The following is an 18,474-nucleotide window of genomic DNA, read 5'->3' as shown; positions in this document are numbered from 1 at the left end:
AGGGTAGCTTAGATGATAAGGCCTGCAGCTCACTCACTGCGGGCAGTGATTGCCACAAGGAAGACTGTTTTCAAGGTGGGCAGCCTGAGAGGGCAATTGTGGAGCGGCTCGAAAGGAGCACATTTAAAAAAAAGTCATAACCAAATTCAGCTCTCATTGGAGCATAATGAAAGGGGATGGAGGAAAAAGATGAGTAAGACCTTTGAGGAACCTATGTACAATAGGAGACTTAAACAAGGAAGGTTGATCGGTCAGCCACATAAAAGCAGAAATAGCAGACAAATATCCCTTAAAAGTGCCCAAAGCAGAACCCTCCTGGGCAAGGGAAAGAATGAACAATAGAGCCTCAGAAAGAGGGGCAAAATGGGCGTCAGCAGAATTGTGTGTGCACTGTGCCACAAAATGCTTTCCAAGACAGGCACATCCCGTTTTGGTGGAGGGACATTTGGCTGCCAAGATGACGTTACAGACTTCATGAGCAAGGTCAAAAGCTGTCAGCTGCCAGCTAGATATAGTCTCTACCAGATAAGGCGCTTACCGAAGGTAAGTAACTTGTCCAACTATCTGTAGTTCAGCTCATAAAATAGCTTATTGAATTAATTTCACGTTTTACGTATACTGTAATTTTAAGGTGCTCATAAGTCTGTTATTGCAAGTTAGGTTGCAACTCTGAGTGGCACTCACATTTCGGTTATCCAGAAAAACACTGTAGTCGTAGTTCACAGTAAAAAGAAAGAAGCACGTGTGCTTTCCTTGTGCTCTAATGATGAGACGAGGTCTCTTTGTTTGTATTGCCAGCGCAGAGGGACAAGTTACATTTGAAGGATCGTAGGCGAATGCTTTAAATCACATTCACATGATATATGAAAATGGAAGCCTTTAGTTCAGGGAGGTCTGCTGTTGCTCACTATGGACACGAATGTGAAAATAATTAGGAATATTATCAGCGAACTGGAAAAGTGAAATAACTTAATCGAGGTGTTCACGGTGGCGGATTCCGAGGCAAAAATGTTAATTCAGAAGAGAGAATGATTGCCCTTGAAGCAGGCCCATAACTGTTAAAGGGCACGGACTGGATGATCTCAAATGAAAATTATGTGCTTTGTGTAGAGTGCCATGGAAAGAACCAATTAGCCACTCCTTGTACACTGGTGTTGCTTGCTGTTATTTTGCAGCATGTTCGCTGGATATCATTCAGTGACCTCATTAAAATAGATACCTACAATTATCACAGCTGTGAATAGATGGTAGACACGGTTTCGAAGTAATGTTTAACATGCATTTTGCACTTTGTCCACAGGGTGTCCTCACTGCAAAAATGCCATCCCAGATTTCACAGCTGCTGCTGATACCTTCAAAGAAGATCGAAAGGTACTTTGGTCTTTTGATTTACCATCCGACTTCCAACATGGGGCATTGTTAGGATGAATTATGCAGCCTGAAGCGCTTCACACCACAAAGGGACAAATAGTTTCAAATGAAACGAAAGAAGCGACTCACTGATATATGGCATCATGCTGAATGTGTCAAACGCAGTTGGAAGTCCTTTGAAGTGTCAGAACCGCAGCCTTACACAAGCTATCAGGGACACATACTATCTTTTTCTAGTGTGGCGAGCATGATCATATGAGGAAATAAATGGGGAAAAGGTGGTTGAACAAGCGACTAGACGCATGAAAGAGTGTACGGCCGGACTGATGGGTTATAAAGAGCAATACTAGTGTAAAAAAAAGAAAAGATGCAGAAGCTGGATAAGAAAACTGAACGTGAGAGACAAGTAGTGGGAGTTAGTTGAGAAAGTTAAAAAGACGTAGGTGGAGTGAGAAGTGACAGTAAAGAAAGATTGAGCAAACTAGGTGGAATACATGTGTAGTATGATGATTCTTCTGAGGACATATGATAGGATATTGAAAATCATTAATACCCCCAGGAAAGAAAAGTACTGATCCGAAAAGACGTGGCTGATCTGAAATAATACCAGTGCAGATTTGGGAATAATCTGAGTGGCTAAAACACGCTTCTAAAGTTTTTAAAAACGCAAACATGTTACTTACTTTTATTTCTTTGTTAAACGAATTACACTTCTTCAGTTATTTAACATTTATACATAGGCCGCATGCTCTCGACATCAATATCACTACTAAAATAATTCCTTCGCCCCTTCAACATTCAAGTTTACATTGCCTGGACAGTTACCTCTTTGCCAAGACACCATTTCGCCTTCTTTTTCATGCACAGTTAAGTCTTTGTGGGCAGAATCCGTTGTGTGGTTGTCTGTGTCTTCGTTTAGTCCAAAGTTGTTCACTCTGTCCCAGACATTTTCAAACTTCCTTGGGCACCCTCTTTGGTCGGGACTTGTTGATTATAATTTCCCTGGTAATGTCTCTCTTGGCCACCATCAAGCCCAGCATGCAACGTGTCAGTTTAGCTCTGGAAATCCTTAATACAGCAAATTGAGTGGTACTTGGTATGTCATATTTTAGGATCGCTGTTGGGTCTACCCAGTATGTTCGTATTTTGTTGCATCCCCAAATTGTGTGTAAAAGCGTTCCTTCTTCTATATTGTATCTGGGGCTCCCGGTTTTGTACTGTCTATATATATTTTTTTACATTTCTGTCTGTATTTATCCATATTCATTTTGGGTTTTAAGAAAAAATGAAGCCGAAACTAGTATATTTCTATGGTTATTTAACTCGTACTTGATTGCCTCACAGGTTTCAGTGATATGGGCACCCACTGATAATAAATCAATACACTTATAAGAAAGCATGCACATTTTAGTGTCGACCTTGTGCAAGACTACTGATGTTTAAGCCTCATTACTAAAATGTCTTTGTTTTTAACCCCTTTACCTCTGAATCAGCACAGCCTTTGGCCTAGCAAGTATGAGTGACCACATTTAAAATCACTCAAAAACAACCTATTTATCCACATTTAAAAATATAGACAGGAAAATAAATATATTTCTGTCTGTGTTTTTCTGTAAAAATCAGTAAAACGAAAAACAGTAGCCTAAATCATATCAGACTTTACACATGTGTATGTTTGGCTCTTCTTAGTTTGCACAGTCTCCTCTTGTTCTAGTACGCTCTGTGAAGTATTTTTAACTGAGTTACTTTTGGCCTTGTGTTTATGGCCTCATCTCATGTGTTTCAATGCCCTCTCCCAAACAATTTCTTCCATTGAGCCTACATCTCTTACTAGGTCTTCCACTGTTTCTATAGTTTGTCTGGTTTGTTGAGAAGGTGGTTTTGAATATGAACCATTCCACCTTTTTATTTACTTTCCCCATAAACACTCTACTTTCCAGCAGAATATTGTCTGTTTTTTTCCCGTCCAGTCCAAAGTTCTGCATGTAAGGTGTGTATGAGTTTCTTATATGGATACTGTTGACAACCCTTAAGACAGTTAAGCATTAACTAAATTATGTCATTGTACTACAGCAGGTATACCTTGAGGAATACATGCCTTCCCTTCAAAAGAAGAGGATATAATAATTCGCTTGTGACTGGCTAAAAAAATTGCAGCAGAAACTAAATAAATCTCGCTTCCTCACATTCAATGAGCACCCCCACCCCCGCCCCCCGACCCCCACCCACCCAGAATGAGGTATGAAGCTGCTATAGCTTCCTATGTTTGGTGATGCCAACAGTGTAAGTTAAGTCTGTGTAATATAGGTGCACTCAGACATCTGGCTATTGCTCAGCTTCTTATAAATCTGCCAGGATAGGAAGAAAATTGATGTTTCCAATAATATTACAAGATGCCTACATATGTACTAATGCCTCTCCTTCCTCTGTACACCCACAGTCGTATAGCAAGGATCCTCTAACTAAACTTGTGGTGTTACAATCCATGCTCAATAGGGTAATCCACACCTAGATAAGGTATGTTTAAAATCTCCAGTGATACATTCGAAATGTAACACTTTTGGGACTTGTTACATTTTGGATTTGTGGCAGCTCTTTGCAGCATCTTTTTTTTCGGTCTACTCCCCCTAAAGGGAACTTGCAGTTGTAACATCATGTTAAACGGCAGTGGCAGACGCCATTCACTATAAACATTTTTTAGTTTAACACCACAAGAAATGCAACGGCCCACATATTGTTTGTCTACCTCTCATGTGCTCCTTATAGGCTTGGGCCTACGGCCTAAAAGATAATGGTGTCTGGGCTGCAGCCTCCCCTATTACCTAGTTTCTGAGATTCTGCTGAATCAATCACGCAGAGATGCCAAGAGCACCTTCATAAGTATATCTTTATTGCCAACATCTGGAGGCTTGTAATATGTCTACACAATTCAGCTACATTGATAGCCTCCTACTTTGATTGCTTATATGTTTTCAATGTAGTGCGCACTGAACCCACCTCACAGTTCAGGTAAGGTTAATTTAAGAATGCCTGCTAAGGAGTGTCCTGCAGGCTATCGTTCTTTTTCTACTTAAGGATTCAATCTAATGTTTGTCAGTAACAACACTACTGATAGAGACTTCTAACTGGAGACTCCTAACCTTAGAATGAATATTCAAGAGGATTCCGACTGAATCTGGAAATTCATGAGCACTACCTCTCCGTGCCTGTAGGTGCCCACGAGTGGCTCTGCTGTATGTCATCTGCATTGGAAGTGGCGTGCACAGTGCCTATTTAGGTGCCACCCTGCGCACTGACATCAGCTCCTTTCTTTATACTCAAACAGCGTTATTCGAAAGAGCTACATCAGTCATTTTTTTACCACTTGTTTCAACCCTTTTGAGGAATATTTTGGAGGTTTGCTACCAGTGTGTAAGGGATATGTCCCTAACAAACTCAAGAGATTTAAACCAAGTGAGGAATGTCACCGGAAAAAGCATGTCTCTGACCCACAGTTGGTTTGCCTGTGGTACCTTGGTTTGCTGCGGTTGAACCACAACGCAAAAGTCTGCACCGACTGCAAGTCGATGCACCCCAAAGCGATTTGTGAGCGGTGATGAAGGTCAGCAGAAGGAGGATCCTGGCCAATCTCAGTCCTGAACTCAAAGAAATTGATTTTCGAGCCCATTCTCAAAGCCGATCCTGTGAACGTTTGTACTCCTACTCCAAGTCGGCTAAGACAAAGAATAAAGAAGATGTTGAAGTGTTCTTTGGCTTCTTCTAGCAAGCACTGTGCTTCTAGGCCCTGCTCCCGCCTTCCACCCTTGGAGCAGGTGTTTTCGGTCTGCTTCACACTTCCATGCGTTCCCCGTAGCTGGTGAGACCGCTGCCCAAATTAAGAATTTATGACCCTATGTACACTATCTTTAGGCCTACCACTCCCTCTGGTGTTCTATTGTGCCCCTCAAAGCTGAGAGGTTCCCCTGCTGGGTTACTACCAACAGGTTTGCCCCTAATGCCATTCAGGCCCTCTGGATCTGTTCCCAGATCCATACCGACACTGACACCAGCAGCATCACCTTCCCCGTTCCCCTTCTCTTGGTACCACTCGGAGAGGGCCCTGCCATCCTCTTTGACTCAGAGATGGGGCATCCTCTACACCTCTCAGTGTAGACACTGGTGCCGCTTCACCCCGGCGTAGACTTGCCACCCTTCAACTGACTCACTTTCACAGATAGGGATAATTATGAAGAGGGCACTAGCCCTCAGGCGGCTGATTCCAACCAGGAGAAAAACTGGTATGTGGAGTTGGGCAATGCCGGTGCTCTGGACACCTCACCAGACTCTGGCCTGGTTTCTCATCTGGGTCCTGCTACAGAGGAGTGAGCATCCCTCATTGTGGTGATGCATATGGCAGCGATGACCTACAGCTACCCTCCATCAAGGTAAAGACCAACATCTTGACAGATGTGCTTCAACCGGGGATAAGCTCTTATAAGCCTCTGCTCCCCTTTAATGAGGCCCTCACTAACATTCTCGTGGGGGCCTGGACTAAACGCTCATGGGGGCTCCCATGCACAGGATGATCGCTCATTGCCACCACCATTTCCCCTGGCACCCGGGCTTCTTCACCCAACATACCCCTCCCTCCTAAGACCCCAGTGATGCAGGCCTCAACTGCACCACCAGGTTTCGAAGAGACTGAATACCTTTAGGAAGAGGATCTTTTTTTCCGCCAGTCTGGCATTGTGACCAGTGAACACTGCATGACTCTTGGGCCAATATACTCATGCCATGTTGCGCAGCTGCTGCCCATGCTTCCCAAAGAGTGCCGGATCATCTTGAACCATTCACTGCCAGATGGCCCGATTGCAGTGAAGTTCTCCTATCAGTGCACACTGGGCACCATTGACTCACCAGGAAGTGCCATGGCCTCGACGTTGGCACTCTACCACCACGCTTACTAAGATTGAAGGGGTTTTCAGAGGATGTACAATCTTCCCTTATAGACATGCCCTTTGGCAACTCCTGCCTGATCGACGATAAGACAGACATGGCGCTTAAGCACTGAAAGGAGAGCAAAGGCACTCCCAGATCCCCCTAGGCCTCTTCTTGGATTCCTAACAACAGCAACAATCAACAATCCTTCTTTCTCTCCTTCCATCGCCTCGGTCGGGTCTCCCTAGTGTGTCAACAATTCCAACCTTTATCTTCCAGGCCAGTAGGCTTCTCAGCCCTTTCCTTGTCGGAGTAGTGGATCTCACAGAGGACATGACACTCATACCCAGCCTACTGTCCAGACCCCTGCTGCTCCAATTACAACAGCCTCCAAACCTCTTTAGTGGGTCCTAAATACAGCTTAACCATCCTGCTGGTGGCAGGATCAGGCACCACCTGCCCAAATGGCATGCAATAACCTCCAACAAATAGGTGCTCCAAATCATGCAATGGGGTTATGCCCTTACATTTACGAAACTCTACGTAGTTTGCCACTATCCCCCAAATGGCCGGAAGAGGACCATCTCTACTTTCTCTTCTAACTCTGTAGTGGATCCTATTTGGTTTTATTACATGAGATAGCTTAGCCTTCTGGCTTGCAGCCCTGTGCCCCTGGCTAGTGGTAGTGCTAGTGGCTAGTGGCTAGTGGCTTTTAACCTAGTTGGCATGCTCTGTTTTAGCCCATTTATTTAATAATTTCTACCAAGATGGGTGCTATGTTTATAGTCAGGAAGATGTTTTGATTTCATGTTATCAGTGCCACTCTGAAGGCGTCATTATCAGCAGGCATCATTATCAGCATCAAACACAAGTGATATACTAGGTATTGACATCATGTACTTACGTGTGACAGTAGCATAATGTACTTTGCAGGGAATTGTTTATATAATTGCTGCACCAAGCATGCTTTCTTGTCTATTGTTTGGGAACATACCTGCGTCAGGGTTCCTACAAGATCTGAATAAATACATCGCACACAGACAGGGTTATCAGAGGGATTCATACCAGATGTCATCAACACTATCTGTGCTACATGTCGCCTTGATGCAGACCCAGCCATCATGTCCCCATGCAGTCTGATCTAGAGACCTCATTCCAAGGTAACAAGGGTTGGGGGGCTCTTCTCATGGACATTATACTAGCAGATTAAGTTTAACACACCTAGTTCTCTTTAGGTTAGTGATTAGGTTCATCATGCTAGGGCATTAGGGCCTATTTCACATCTCATGTTATTGTAAGTTGGTGGGAGTCTTTATATTCATGACTCTCATTTTTACAATTCTGTTTCTTGCATTGCCCATTATCCTAATCATTGCAGCCCATGCAATTTACAGTAGATTGCAGTCTTGTTAATAAAACCTATTGAAATCTCCTTTATTGCATGTGTGTGACTGAGACTTGTTGCTCATGTGAGAAAATGGTAATCTCCGTTTAACCACGACTCCTCTGAGATGTCACACTCTTGAGTCCATATGTAAAGGCTGCCACAAATCACCTTTCACTATTCTGATTTTGGTGAGGTACTGCTTGTGAGCTGGGAGGATTGGGCCGACTGTTGCGACTTGTTTTAGGATTTCCCTAGTCGCCTACAAACAAAAGTGCTGTCATCCCTAAATCAGCAATCTTGCCTAGAGCAAGAGTCCAACTACGACAACTCCATTAGGAAGTGCAGGCTCTGCTGGCCTAAGGGACCATCAAAGGGGTGCCAGCATCAGAAATAGTGTGGTTGTTATTCCCACCACTTTCTGGTGCAGAAAAAGGATGATAGCCTCTGTCTTTTCCTAGATCTTCGCCCTCTGAACACCTTACTACGCAAAGAGAAATTCAAATTCAGTTGGCTGATGTTCTGTCTGCCCCAGAGACTGGATGGTAGCGTTGGGCCTCCAGGACATGTATTTCTACATAACCCGTCCTGCAGCCCCACAGGCATTACCTGCGGGTCCCGTTAGTCCAGAAGCATTTCCAGTTCATCATCCTCCCCTTTTGGCCTCACAGGTGCCCCTCGGGTGTTCACGAAAGGGGTGGCTGTGGTTGCAGCACATCTGCGGTGGTCAGGGGTCCCAGTCTTCTCCTATAACGACAAGTGGCTGTTGAAGGTGGACTTACTCCAGGCAATGGTAGCCCGCCTTCAGCCTCACTGAACCTTCTGCACTCACTGGGGTTTAATGTCAACATGAAAATCCTGATTCCTTCTCAGGTGCTGCCTTTATTCAGAGCCATTCTGGACACAGAGCAGTTCTGTGCCTACCCTCCAGAGTGGAAATTTTAGAACACTTGGGCTATGATTCTGATGTTTCAACCTCAGATCTGGATTTTGGTGAGACTGACTCTGAGGTTTCTGGGTCTGACGGCCTCCTGAGCTCTGTTGGTGGAGCACGCTCATTGGCATATGTGGGCTCTGCAGTGGGATCCGAAGTCCCAGTGGGCGCAGCACCAGGGAAATGTCTCTGACCTTGTCCAGATTTGTAAGAAGACTGCAAAAGACCTTCAGTGGTGGTTGACAAACCACAATTGAATTCTACCCAGAGCTGATAGTGATACTGATTCATCACTTCTGGGTTAGAGTGGCCACCTGAGAGAGGTGGAAATCAGAAGACTCTGAGCTCCATATCAATCTGCTGGAGCTGAGGGCATTTTGATTGGCATTGAAAGCATTCCTTCCATCCATCAAGTGAGTGCAGGTTGAGGTGTTCAGACAATATCACCTCCATGTGGTGTTGCAACACACAGGACAGCGTTGGGTCATGTACCCTTTGCAAGAAGGTGCTGAGCTTTTGGTTTTTGGCTAGAGCAGCAGGACATCTTCCTGACCGTGCAGCAGCTGGCAGAATCTTTGAACGCCAGGGCACACAAACTCAGCTGTTGATGCCTTGTGGATCACGAATGATATCTACATCCGTAGATGCTACACGGTCTTTGCAGAGAACGGGGAGAATCTTGGCTCAATCTATTCGCCACCACAGAGAATGCACAAAGTCAGCGCTTCTGCACGTTGGAGTTTTCAAAGCTGTTCTTACTCGGAAACAAGTTCCGCTTAGACTGGAACCCAGAACTCCTCTATGCCTATCTGCTGATGACGTCTCTTGCCCTGGGTTCTCAAGATCAGGACCGCCTGGGCCTAAGTTATCTCAGTGCCTCTGAACTGGGCAAAGAGAGTTTGGTCTCCCAAACTTCAGAGCATGAGCATCTGTCCGATCAGGCTGCCCTATAGGGAGGACCTTCTGTTGCAGCAGCAGGGCAGTGCACTGCTTCCAAATATATAAATATATATATATTTACACAGACACACACACACAGACACACACACCCTTTTTAATCTTCCTCCTGAGATTTGTGATGTCATCTTGGCAGGTAGGCATCCCTTGACTAAAAAATAGATATGCCTGCCACTGGGACAACTTTGTGGGTTGGTGTTTCTCGCAACATGTTGATTCACCTTCTGCCCTATTGTCGATGGTGGTGTTTTTGCTGTCGTTAGCCTGGCAAGGCCTTGTCTTGGGCAATGTTAGTCGCTATCATTCTGTCACGTCTGCTTTTTTGCGACTGTGGGATCCTGTCTTACTTTTTAAGTCAGCTGTTGTGGCATGTTTCCTTAAGGGCTTGCAAAATTTGTTCCCACCTACCCCTTTCATCATGTCCCAATGGGATCTTAATTTTGTCCTGATGTTTCTTATGGACTTCCCATTCGAGGCCCCTCCACAGCTGTCACTTGAGACTTGTCGGTCTTCTTTGTGGCCATTACATTGGCCGGGAGGATCAAGGAGCTTCAAACTCTTTCAATTAACCCTCAAAACACCAGATTCTATCCGGACAACTTGTTCTTTCGACTCGCACCTCCTTCCTACCGAAGGTGGTAACTCCATTCCAGCCAAAACATCAAGTTGCTGATATTTTTCGCTCCACCTCATCCTTCCAAGAAAGAGAAGAGGCTTCACCATCTGGATCTGGTACCAAAGGTGGTAACTCCATTCCAGCCAAAACATCACGTTGCTGATATTTTTCGCTCGCCCTCATCCTTCCAAGAAAGAGAAGATGCTTGACCATCTGGATCTGTAAAATACTGTGTCTTTTTACATTGATCATACCTAAGACAATTGCGCAGATGATCAGCTCTTTATTGGATTCACAGGAATGAAAAAAGGCAGGGCTGTGCTAAAGAAGCATCTCTTAATTGTACTTTTCATCAAGATCTACTGTGCAGTAACTAAGAAACAGCCTCATGAGGGCTCATGGGTCCATTCCCCCAGTTCCATAGCTGCTAGTACCTGTCCTCCACAATTGCCAAGCGACTGCATGGTTGGCACTCCACACAAAGCACTACTTCTTACACAGTCAGGTCCATCAATACGGGCATTTTACATGTTTAGTCCTCCAGGATTGTCTGACTTGAGCCAGTTTGCAGACCCTCTTCCGGAGAGGTATTGTCTGGGTATCTATTCTAAGGTGAAGAATCTGCAATTGAAAAGTCTTGATCAGAAGAGCAAGCTACTTACCTTCAATAACCTTTCTGGTAGGGACTCTGTCGAACCACAGATTCCTCACCAACCACATCCCTAGGAATGTTCCAAAGTTTCCTGCATGCTTCCTTAGGGGTCAAAAAAGCCCTTGCTTGCGTTCTCCAGTGACGTTTTTGGATATTCTAAATGAAACCAAGTTCCTGAAAGTCTGCGCACCATCATCTTGTTGCAAAAACCTAAGATTCAAAACTAAAAATTAGAAAAAAAGCAAGGAGTCTGGAAAAAAATAAGAAAGTGTAAAAGTACTTGAATACAAAGACTACATTAAAAGGTCGATTTTTTTGCTTCTAGCTTTTGTTTTCAAAACTTTTTCTCCCTTTTTTAATTTTGTAGGTTTAACCGAGATTATATGCATTTTTACCTTCTACCATTCCACAGAGTTGTGCTTTACTATCCTGCAGTAATTTTCTCAAAATCTCTAGGCAGTTTACCTTGTCCGCAATTTACGCTCTTTATATCTCAGATCATTAAGGTCTTAAATAAATAAGTTTATCCTGCTGTCAACACTGCCGTGACCCTCTCGTGCCTCCTGGGATGGCTATGGATTCCTAAGCCAAGCTAGTGGATAATGTTTTTGCAGCTTGCCTCCAAGAGATATTCTGATGAATGCAGAGCATATCATCATTTTTTCTTCCCCTTTACTCACTATAGCATTTTTCAGTTATGAAAACGAATGTATGGAATCCTATTGCAATTCTGAGAAAGCCTGATATTAAAGGCATGGTGACCATGCTGGAATCTAAGGCTGCAAGCAAATTGATATTCGACTGAGAGACATGTCTGTCATCTACTTCCTCAATCCCGTTTGATCGCCTGCTTTTTGCAGCTCTATAATCTTGATTTCTGTGGCGCATTACGTCTCTCTTTCTCTCTTCATTTATATTTTTGGATTACAGATAGGCAGTTTTGCCTCTTTAGTGATGACACCTCCTTCCATAAGAAATGCAGTTTTGGGAGCCTTAATGGCTGTGGCTGCATCCACACCACAGTCAGGATAAACACCAAGTGAAGAACTTGTAATTTGATGCTGAGGGGTTAAACAGTTCAATAGTTATATTGGGGGTGCTAAATTAATTTTTAAGCTGCCAATAAAATGAGATTTCCCGTAGGAGATTTTTTCTCTGCTTTTTTATATGAAAATGTATATGAAACCACCGAATTGATTGAATTGTTAATGACATAGCAGTCTTTAGGTCAATCACTGCCTTTTCTTGGTTTGGTGAAAATCCGTTCAGTGGTTTCAAGATATAAGGCACAACGTAAAGGTTTAGTGTTCAAGCACGGTAATGGACATATTCACAAATGTTTGAGGTCGGCTTTTTTTTTTTTTTAAGTTCCATAAGTTCGCAAATTATGTTGAAAATCTACACACAGCAATGAAATTTCAACACTTGGAAATACTGCGAATCTACACTTCAGTTGTGAACTTTACTTTAGAAATAAAGCCAAGAAACTTAAACATGCTTAATACATATCCTCCACATGATGTGAGACACACACACACGTGCAATACTTCCCTGATATATATATATATACATATATATATATATACACACACACTTCACGATGGCTTCTACAGATGCATGGAAAGGGGACACATGACAAGTAGACACCCAATTCACACTGCATGCGATGTACTCACTGACTGCACACACTCACATACTGCATGTGATACAGGCATTATTAAACACTCCTGAAAACCCCCTGATTTCTGACTTCTAAAACACAAAATTATGAAGCAGATGCACTCTCCTACCTGTGCAAATCAGACCACTCTATAGATACCTGATACGTCTCAGTGATACAAACAACACCCACAATCCACGCCACAGGTATTCCACTCCTTATTCCTGGCTCTACACGTTATTGAAATACACACACGCAGTCATAAAATACAAATGTTCCTGACTGTATGCATTCTGACATCCATCCGAGCGGAGTATGTATCAGTGGGGGAACTGTGGGAGGAGAATCAGGGGGCGGGAATAACCAGAGGACTGGGTAAGTGGGCAGAGTCGGGGTTGTGGCTAGAAAGTGCAAAACATTCACATTTTAGAATTTGTTTGGAATTTCACAGATAAGCTACAGATTATAACATTATTTAATTTGACAAATGGACACACGCCTATTTGAGGTTAAATATGAATGATTGTTATTAAAATACATTCACAAATTGGGAATACGTTTCCAATCACAGAATGTCCCAAATATGCTTATAAGTGGAATCATGAGCCATTTGTCTTCGAGCCATGCAGTTTATGTCATGAGCATTTCTCCTCCCTTTTTCTATCCATTTCTGAGCACAACATTCTATATATGTACCCATAAAACAATTAGCAAACTGGTAAAAAGGTTTTGTTTTACTATTCTGCAAGTTTGATTACCATTTCTCCAAGACACCATTTAGTTCAATCTGTTTAATTCATGACAAAATTACGAGTAAAAGATTAATATTGGTGCATCCATATGAAACCATTATGGGCAACATTAATGGCATCATAAAATAAAGTAGGCTTTGATTTTAAAATAAAGGCACCTACGAGTATATATCTGATTGAGTCATCTAGTTGTATATTCCATACCTTCATATTTCCCCCAGGTATCAGTCTGGATTCAGAGATTTTTCTTGAGTAGTACCCCTGTGTTCCGTTAGGTGGCATTGAACAGCTCAGTATCTGTCATCCGCATCGTCCACACCACATGACGTTGCTTGTCCTATATAGGCGCGTCCCCGACAGGCTGATGTCAGTTCTTTTCTTTCCATGCCAGCCAGCACTGATCTGAAGAGAGCTACCCCTCAGTCAGTGTTTGACAGGCCTTTTTCGATATTTTTGTCAATGTTATTTAGGGTTGTTAACTCTTGGTGCGTTGGGATATGTCATTGAGGAAGACCGGGTTCAACCCCTACGGGACGTTAACGGCGATGTCTGTGACAAATCTGCACCCAGAGTTGTGCTCAGAGTGTCAGGCCATGCACCCAAAGGCTTTGAGGGAGTGTTCCCTACAGCTTGTGGCAGACCGAAGCTCAAATCCATGCAAGTCACAGTCTTGGTTGGGAGGAAGGGCTCGGTATTGGTCCCGGAGTCCCCCTCGTCGTCCCACTCCAAGTTCTTGGGATGATTGGGTAAGTTGAGGCATAAGAAGAAGTCGAAGAAGACAAGACGTTCTTCGACTTCCCCTTGTCTGTTAGCCAACTAGATGAAGGGAGCAGGAGCATTGTTGTTCTAGGACTTCCTCTGCAGAGCCTGCGTCTTGGCCGACTCCGCACGTCCCTGAGTTTCTGGGAGCCGGAGCGACCCCATCTCAGCTGAAGGACTTCTATGAGCCCATGTGCCTCATTTTTAGGCAGTCCAACACCGCTGCTGCACCTTTAGACCCTGCAGAGTCTGAAGGGGGCCCCTTTGACTTCTGCGGCTGTGGGGGGCACCCATGAATCCATGCTTGGATCAGGGATAATGTCGGTCCTATCACCTCAACCTTCCACACTGGTTCTGATGCAGATGCACCCGGCGCCGCCCATGCCCCTGGACGGCACTGTCCCCAATCGTATTGCTGACATGGATTCTGACACTGGCAGAAGCCTTGTTTTCCTGTGTTGGATCTTGACCTCCTTTCTTAAGGGCTAGGTTATGGTGAAGAATGGGGTGGCGGGGGGGGTCACTGGACCATTTAGGATTCCAGCTCCAGACCCTATAAACTTGGGTGAAGCCAGGAGACTGGGCACCTCCCCAGAAACTGGCATGGTTTCTCCCCTTATTGTGGCTACGGAGGAGGGAGTGTCATATTCTATGGTGATGCAAAGAGCAGCTGAGGTCCTGGGCCTCGAGCTGCCTTCAGTGGCAGGATTTTCCCAGAGCAGGAGCAACCTCATCTAACTCAGATAGTTTTATGAGGCCATGCACCTCATTTTTGGGCAGTCTGACCCGGCCGGAGTGGTCTTGGGCCCTGTGGGCACCCATGGATCCATCCCTGAATCCAAAACGGCATCCATCATACCACCTCCACCTTCCCTGTGCCAGTTCCAACGTCAGTGTTCCTGTTGCTCCCCATGCCTGCGGTCACCGTCGTCCCCTTCCTCATTGCCGATTCCAGCACTGAGCTGGATTGGCATTGCGCAACACAGATTCTGACTTCAGCAGAGGCCTAGCTCTGTTGTCAGATCCTGGCCTCTATTGTCTTATTGGTTGGGGTACTTTGAGGAATGAGAGGGGTTGCTGGATCCTCTAGAAAACCATGCCAGACCCTTCAGACTGGCGTGCGGACCTGGGTGAAGCCAGTGGTCTGGATATTTCCCATGACACTGCCATGTTTTCTCCCCTACCATGGCTACAGAAGAGTAAGGGCCAGATGTAGGTAGGTTCCAAATTGCGAGTTGCAATTTGCGAGTCCCAGCGACTCGCAAATTGCAACTTGCAATTTGGAATGCAGAAAGGTGTCTCAGGCACCTTCTGCGAGTCGCTATGGGGTCGCAAAGACCCACCTCATTAACATTAATGAGGAGGGTCGCAATTTGCGACCCCATAGCAATTCAGGGCACTCACGGGGATGGTGGTGTGCTGGGAACAGCAGACCACCATGTGCGTGACTGCTTCACGATAATCCCAAACACCCAGCACCCTCAACCCAGGGCTGGTTAGGGGCAGAGGTCAAACAGGAGCCAAAATAACATGGGCCCCTATGGACCCGTGTTGTCGGAGGGCAGACCATGGGGGTTTAGAGGAGCACTGGGGGGGGGAGGGCTAGTAGGTACCAAACACGCACCCTCAGCGGCACAGGCATGTGGGCAGCAGGGTGCGAACAGGGCATCGGGTTCCCAATGGAACTCAATAGGTGGACCCTAGGGGTCACTTAGGCGCTGCAGGGCGGGCATCTCCACTACCTGGAGTTCCCTGGGGCTCTGTAACACGAGGCCTGAGCCTTAGAGGCTCACCGCCAGGTGTTACAGTTCCTGCAGGGGGAGGTGTGAAGCACCTCCACCTGGGAAAGGCTTTGTTTCTAACCACAGAGTGCACAAAGGCACTCACCCCATGCGGTCAGAAACTCATCTGGAAGTGATAGGCTGGCACAGACTGGTCAGTCTTACACTAGCAGTTGGCCTAGCATACAGGTGGATTGTCTAAGATGCCCTCTGTGTGCATTTTTCAATAAATCCCACACAGGCAACCCTGTGGGTTTATTGTGCTGAGAAGTTTGATATCAAACTTCCCAGTATTCAGTGAGGCCGTTATGGTGCTGTGGAGTTCGTAATGCCAAACTCTCAGACCATATACTTAATATGGATACACTACACTTACAATGTCTAAGAATGGACTTATACACTGTAGGGGCATATTGCTCATGCAGCTATGCTCTCACCTGTGGTATAGTGCACCCTGCCTTAGGGCTGTAAGGCCTGCTAGAGAGGTGACTTACCAGTGGTTTGTGTGCATGGCACCCTAAGAGGAGTGCCATGTCGACTTAGTATTTTTCTCCCCACTAGCACACACAAGCTGCCAGGCATTGTGCATGTGCTCAGTGAGGGGTCCTCAGGGTGGCATAATACATGCTGTAGCCCTTAGAGACCTTCCCTTGCAAGAGGACCCTTGGTACCATGGGTACCTTTTACAAGGGACTTAACTGTGTGCCAGGGCTGTACCAATTGTGGGAACAAAGGTACAGTTTACAGGTAAGAACACTGGTGCTGGGGCCTGGTTAGCAGGATCCCAGCACACCTTCAAAAAAAAGTTGGCAACAACACTAGGCAAATCGTGGGGGAGGTAACCATGCCAATATTGGCATTTCCCTACACAGTTCATGGTAGGCCACAGGCACTTTCAGTTCAACGTGCTCCCCTTTGGCCTTGCCAGTGCCCCTCACCTGTTCACCAAGGTGATGGGGTGGTTGCAGCTCCTCTGCGCAGATTAGGGCTTTCAATCTTTTCTATCTCGAGGACGGGCTGCTGAAGACGGGGTCGCCCCTGGCTGTCGTCTCCCACCTCAAGACTATGGCAGACCTCCTGCGTTTGCTGGGGTTCACTATAAACGTGCCAAAGTCATACCCGACTCCCTGTCAGATGCTCCCCTTCATCAGATCTGTTCTGGACAGAGTGCGATTTCATACTTATCCCCACGAACAGCAAGGCCAGGATATCCAGGCTATGCTACTGACGTTTCAGCCTCTAACCTGGATCCTGTTGGTGACTTATGCCAGATGACATTAGCAGGCTCTTCAGTGGAACCTGAAGTTCAAGTGGGCCCAGCATTAGGGGAATCCCTTAACCAGGATTGGGTCAGAGGCAGATACCTCTCACTTCCCCGAACAGATGTGACAGTAGTAACAGATGCATCACTCCTGGACTGAGGCGGCCTTCTAGGAGAGGTGGAGAGCAGAGGCATCTGGTCTCTGGCAGAGTCCGGACTCCACATCAACTGTTGGAGCTCTGTGTGATCAGACTAGGATTGAAAGCATGTATGACCTCTCTCAAGGGAAAGGTAGTGCAAGTCACTGACAATGCCATCGCCATGTGGTACTGTAACAAGCAAGGCGTGGGGTAGGGTTGGGTCATGGACCCTTTGTCAGGAAACTCTGTACCTATGGATGCGTCTGGGACAATAGGGCATTTCCCTTGTGGTTCATCATCTGGTGGGGTCTCTGAATGCCAGAGCAGTCTAACTCAGCCACCCATGCTTAGTCGATCACGAATGGCATATTCATCTGGAAGGTCTCTTTCAGCATTGGGGAGAGCCAGGGGTAGCTTTGTTCGCCTCAGCAGAGAACGCGCAATGTAAACAGTATTGCGCATTTAAGTTTCCAAGGCGGCAATCACTTGGAGACACTTTTCATCTTGAGTAGAGGTCTGGCCTCCTGTACGCCTTTCCACCCATACCACTTCTTCCCAGACTTCTCAAGAAGATCAAGAACGACCGGGCCAAAGTAATCCTTGTGGCTCCGGACTGGGCATGGAGAGTTTGGTATCCTGAGTTATTGAGCATGGCCATCGACCCTCCAATTAGACTGCCCCTGCAGAAGGATCTTCTGTTGCAGCAGCAGGGGAGTGTTCTGCACACAAACCTGTCTACTCTCTGCTTTCTTGCATAGAGATGGAGTGGCGACAGTTGACAGCTTTTGACTTTCCGTCTGAAGTCTGTACCATTATCTTGGCAGCTAGGCATCCCTCCACCAAAACCGTATATGCCTGACATTGGAAGAAATTTGTAGCCTGGCGCACAGACAAGTCTGTTGACCCTGTTTTTAGCCCCTCTTTGTGAGGACCTGTTGTTTATCCTTTCTCTGGCCCAGCAGGGCTCTGTTATGGGCACTCTCAAAGGCTATCTGTCTGCCATTTCTACTTTTTTGTGGTTGTCTGATAAACCTTGCTGATTTGAGTCTCCTATTGTAAATAGGTTATTTAAAGGCCTTACTCATATGTTTCCCCCATCTCCATTTATTATGCCCCAATGGGATTTAAATTTCGTTTTTACATTTCTGATGTGTGCTCCTTTTGAGTCTCTCCACAATTGTCCACTCAGGCTTTTCACTTTGAAAGCAGCCATTACATCTGCGCGCAGAGTGAGTGAGCTGCAGGCATTGTCATCTAACCAGCCCCACCTTTCCATCTATCCTGACAAAG

The 18,474-nt window shown here is 45.6% G+C and overlaps 1 protein-coding gene across 1 annotated transcript in view; it reads left to right on the top strand.

Moving 5' to 3' along the window:
- PDIA5 (protein disulfide isomerase family A member 5) overlaps positions 1–18,474 on the top strand; it is an 828,396-nt gene that overhangs the window by 732,513 nt on the left and 77,409 nt on the right. Inside the window, exon 15 of the mRNA XM_069224665.1 lies at positions 1,301–1,371. Coding sequence (XP_069080766.1) covers positions 1,301–1,371 — 71 coding nt within the window. The remainder of the gene's footprint in view (positions 1–1,300; positions 1,372–18,474) is intronic.

Source organism: Pleurodeles waltl, chromosome 3_1 (assembly GCF_031143425.1).
Source record: "Pleurodeles waltl isolate 20211129_DDA chromosome 3_1, aPleWal1.hap1.20221129, whole genome shotgun sequence".
Classification (NCBI taxonomy): Eukaryota; Metazoa; Chordata; class Amphibia; order Caudata; family Salamandridae; genus Pleurodeles; species Pleurodeles waltl.
Note: the sequence above shows the minus strand (reverse complement) of the source record. Positions and strands in the feature narration are given on the sequence as shown.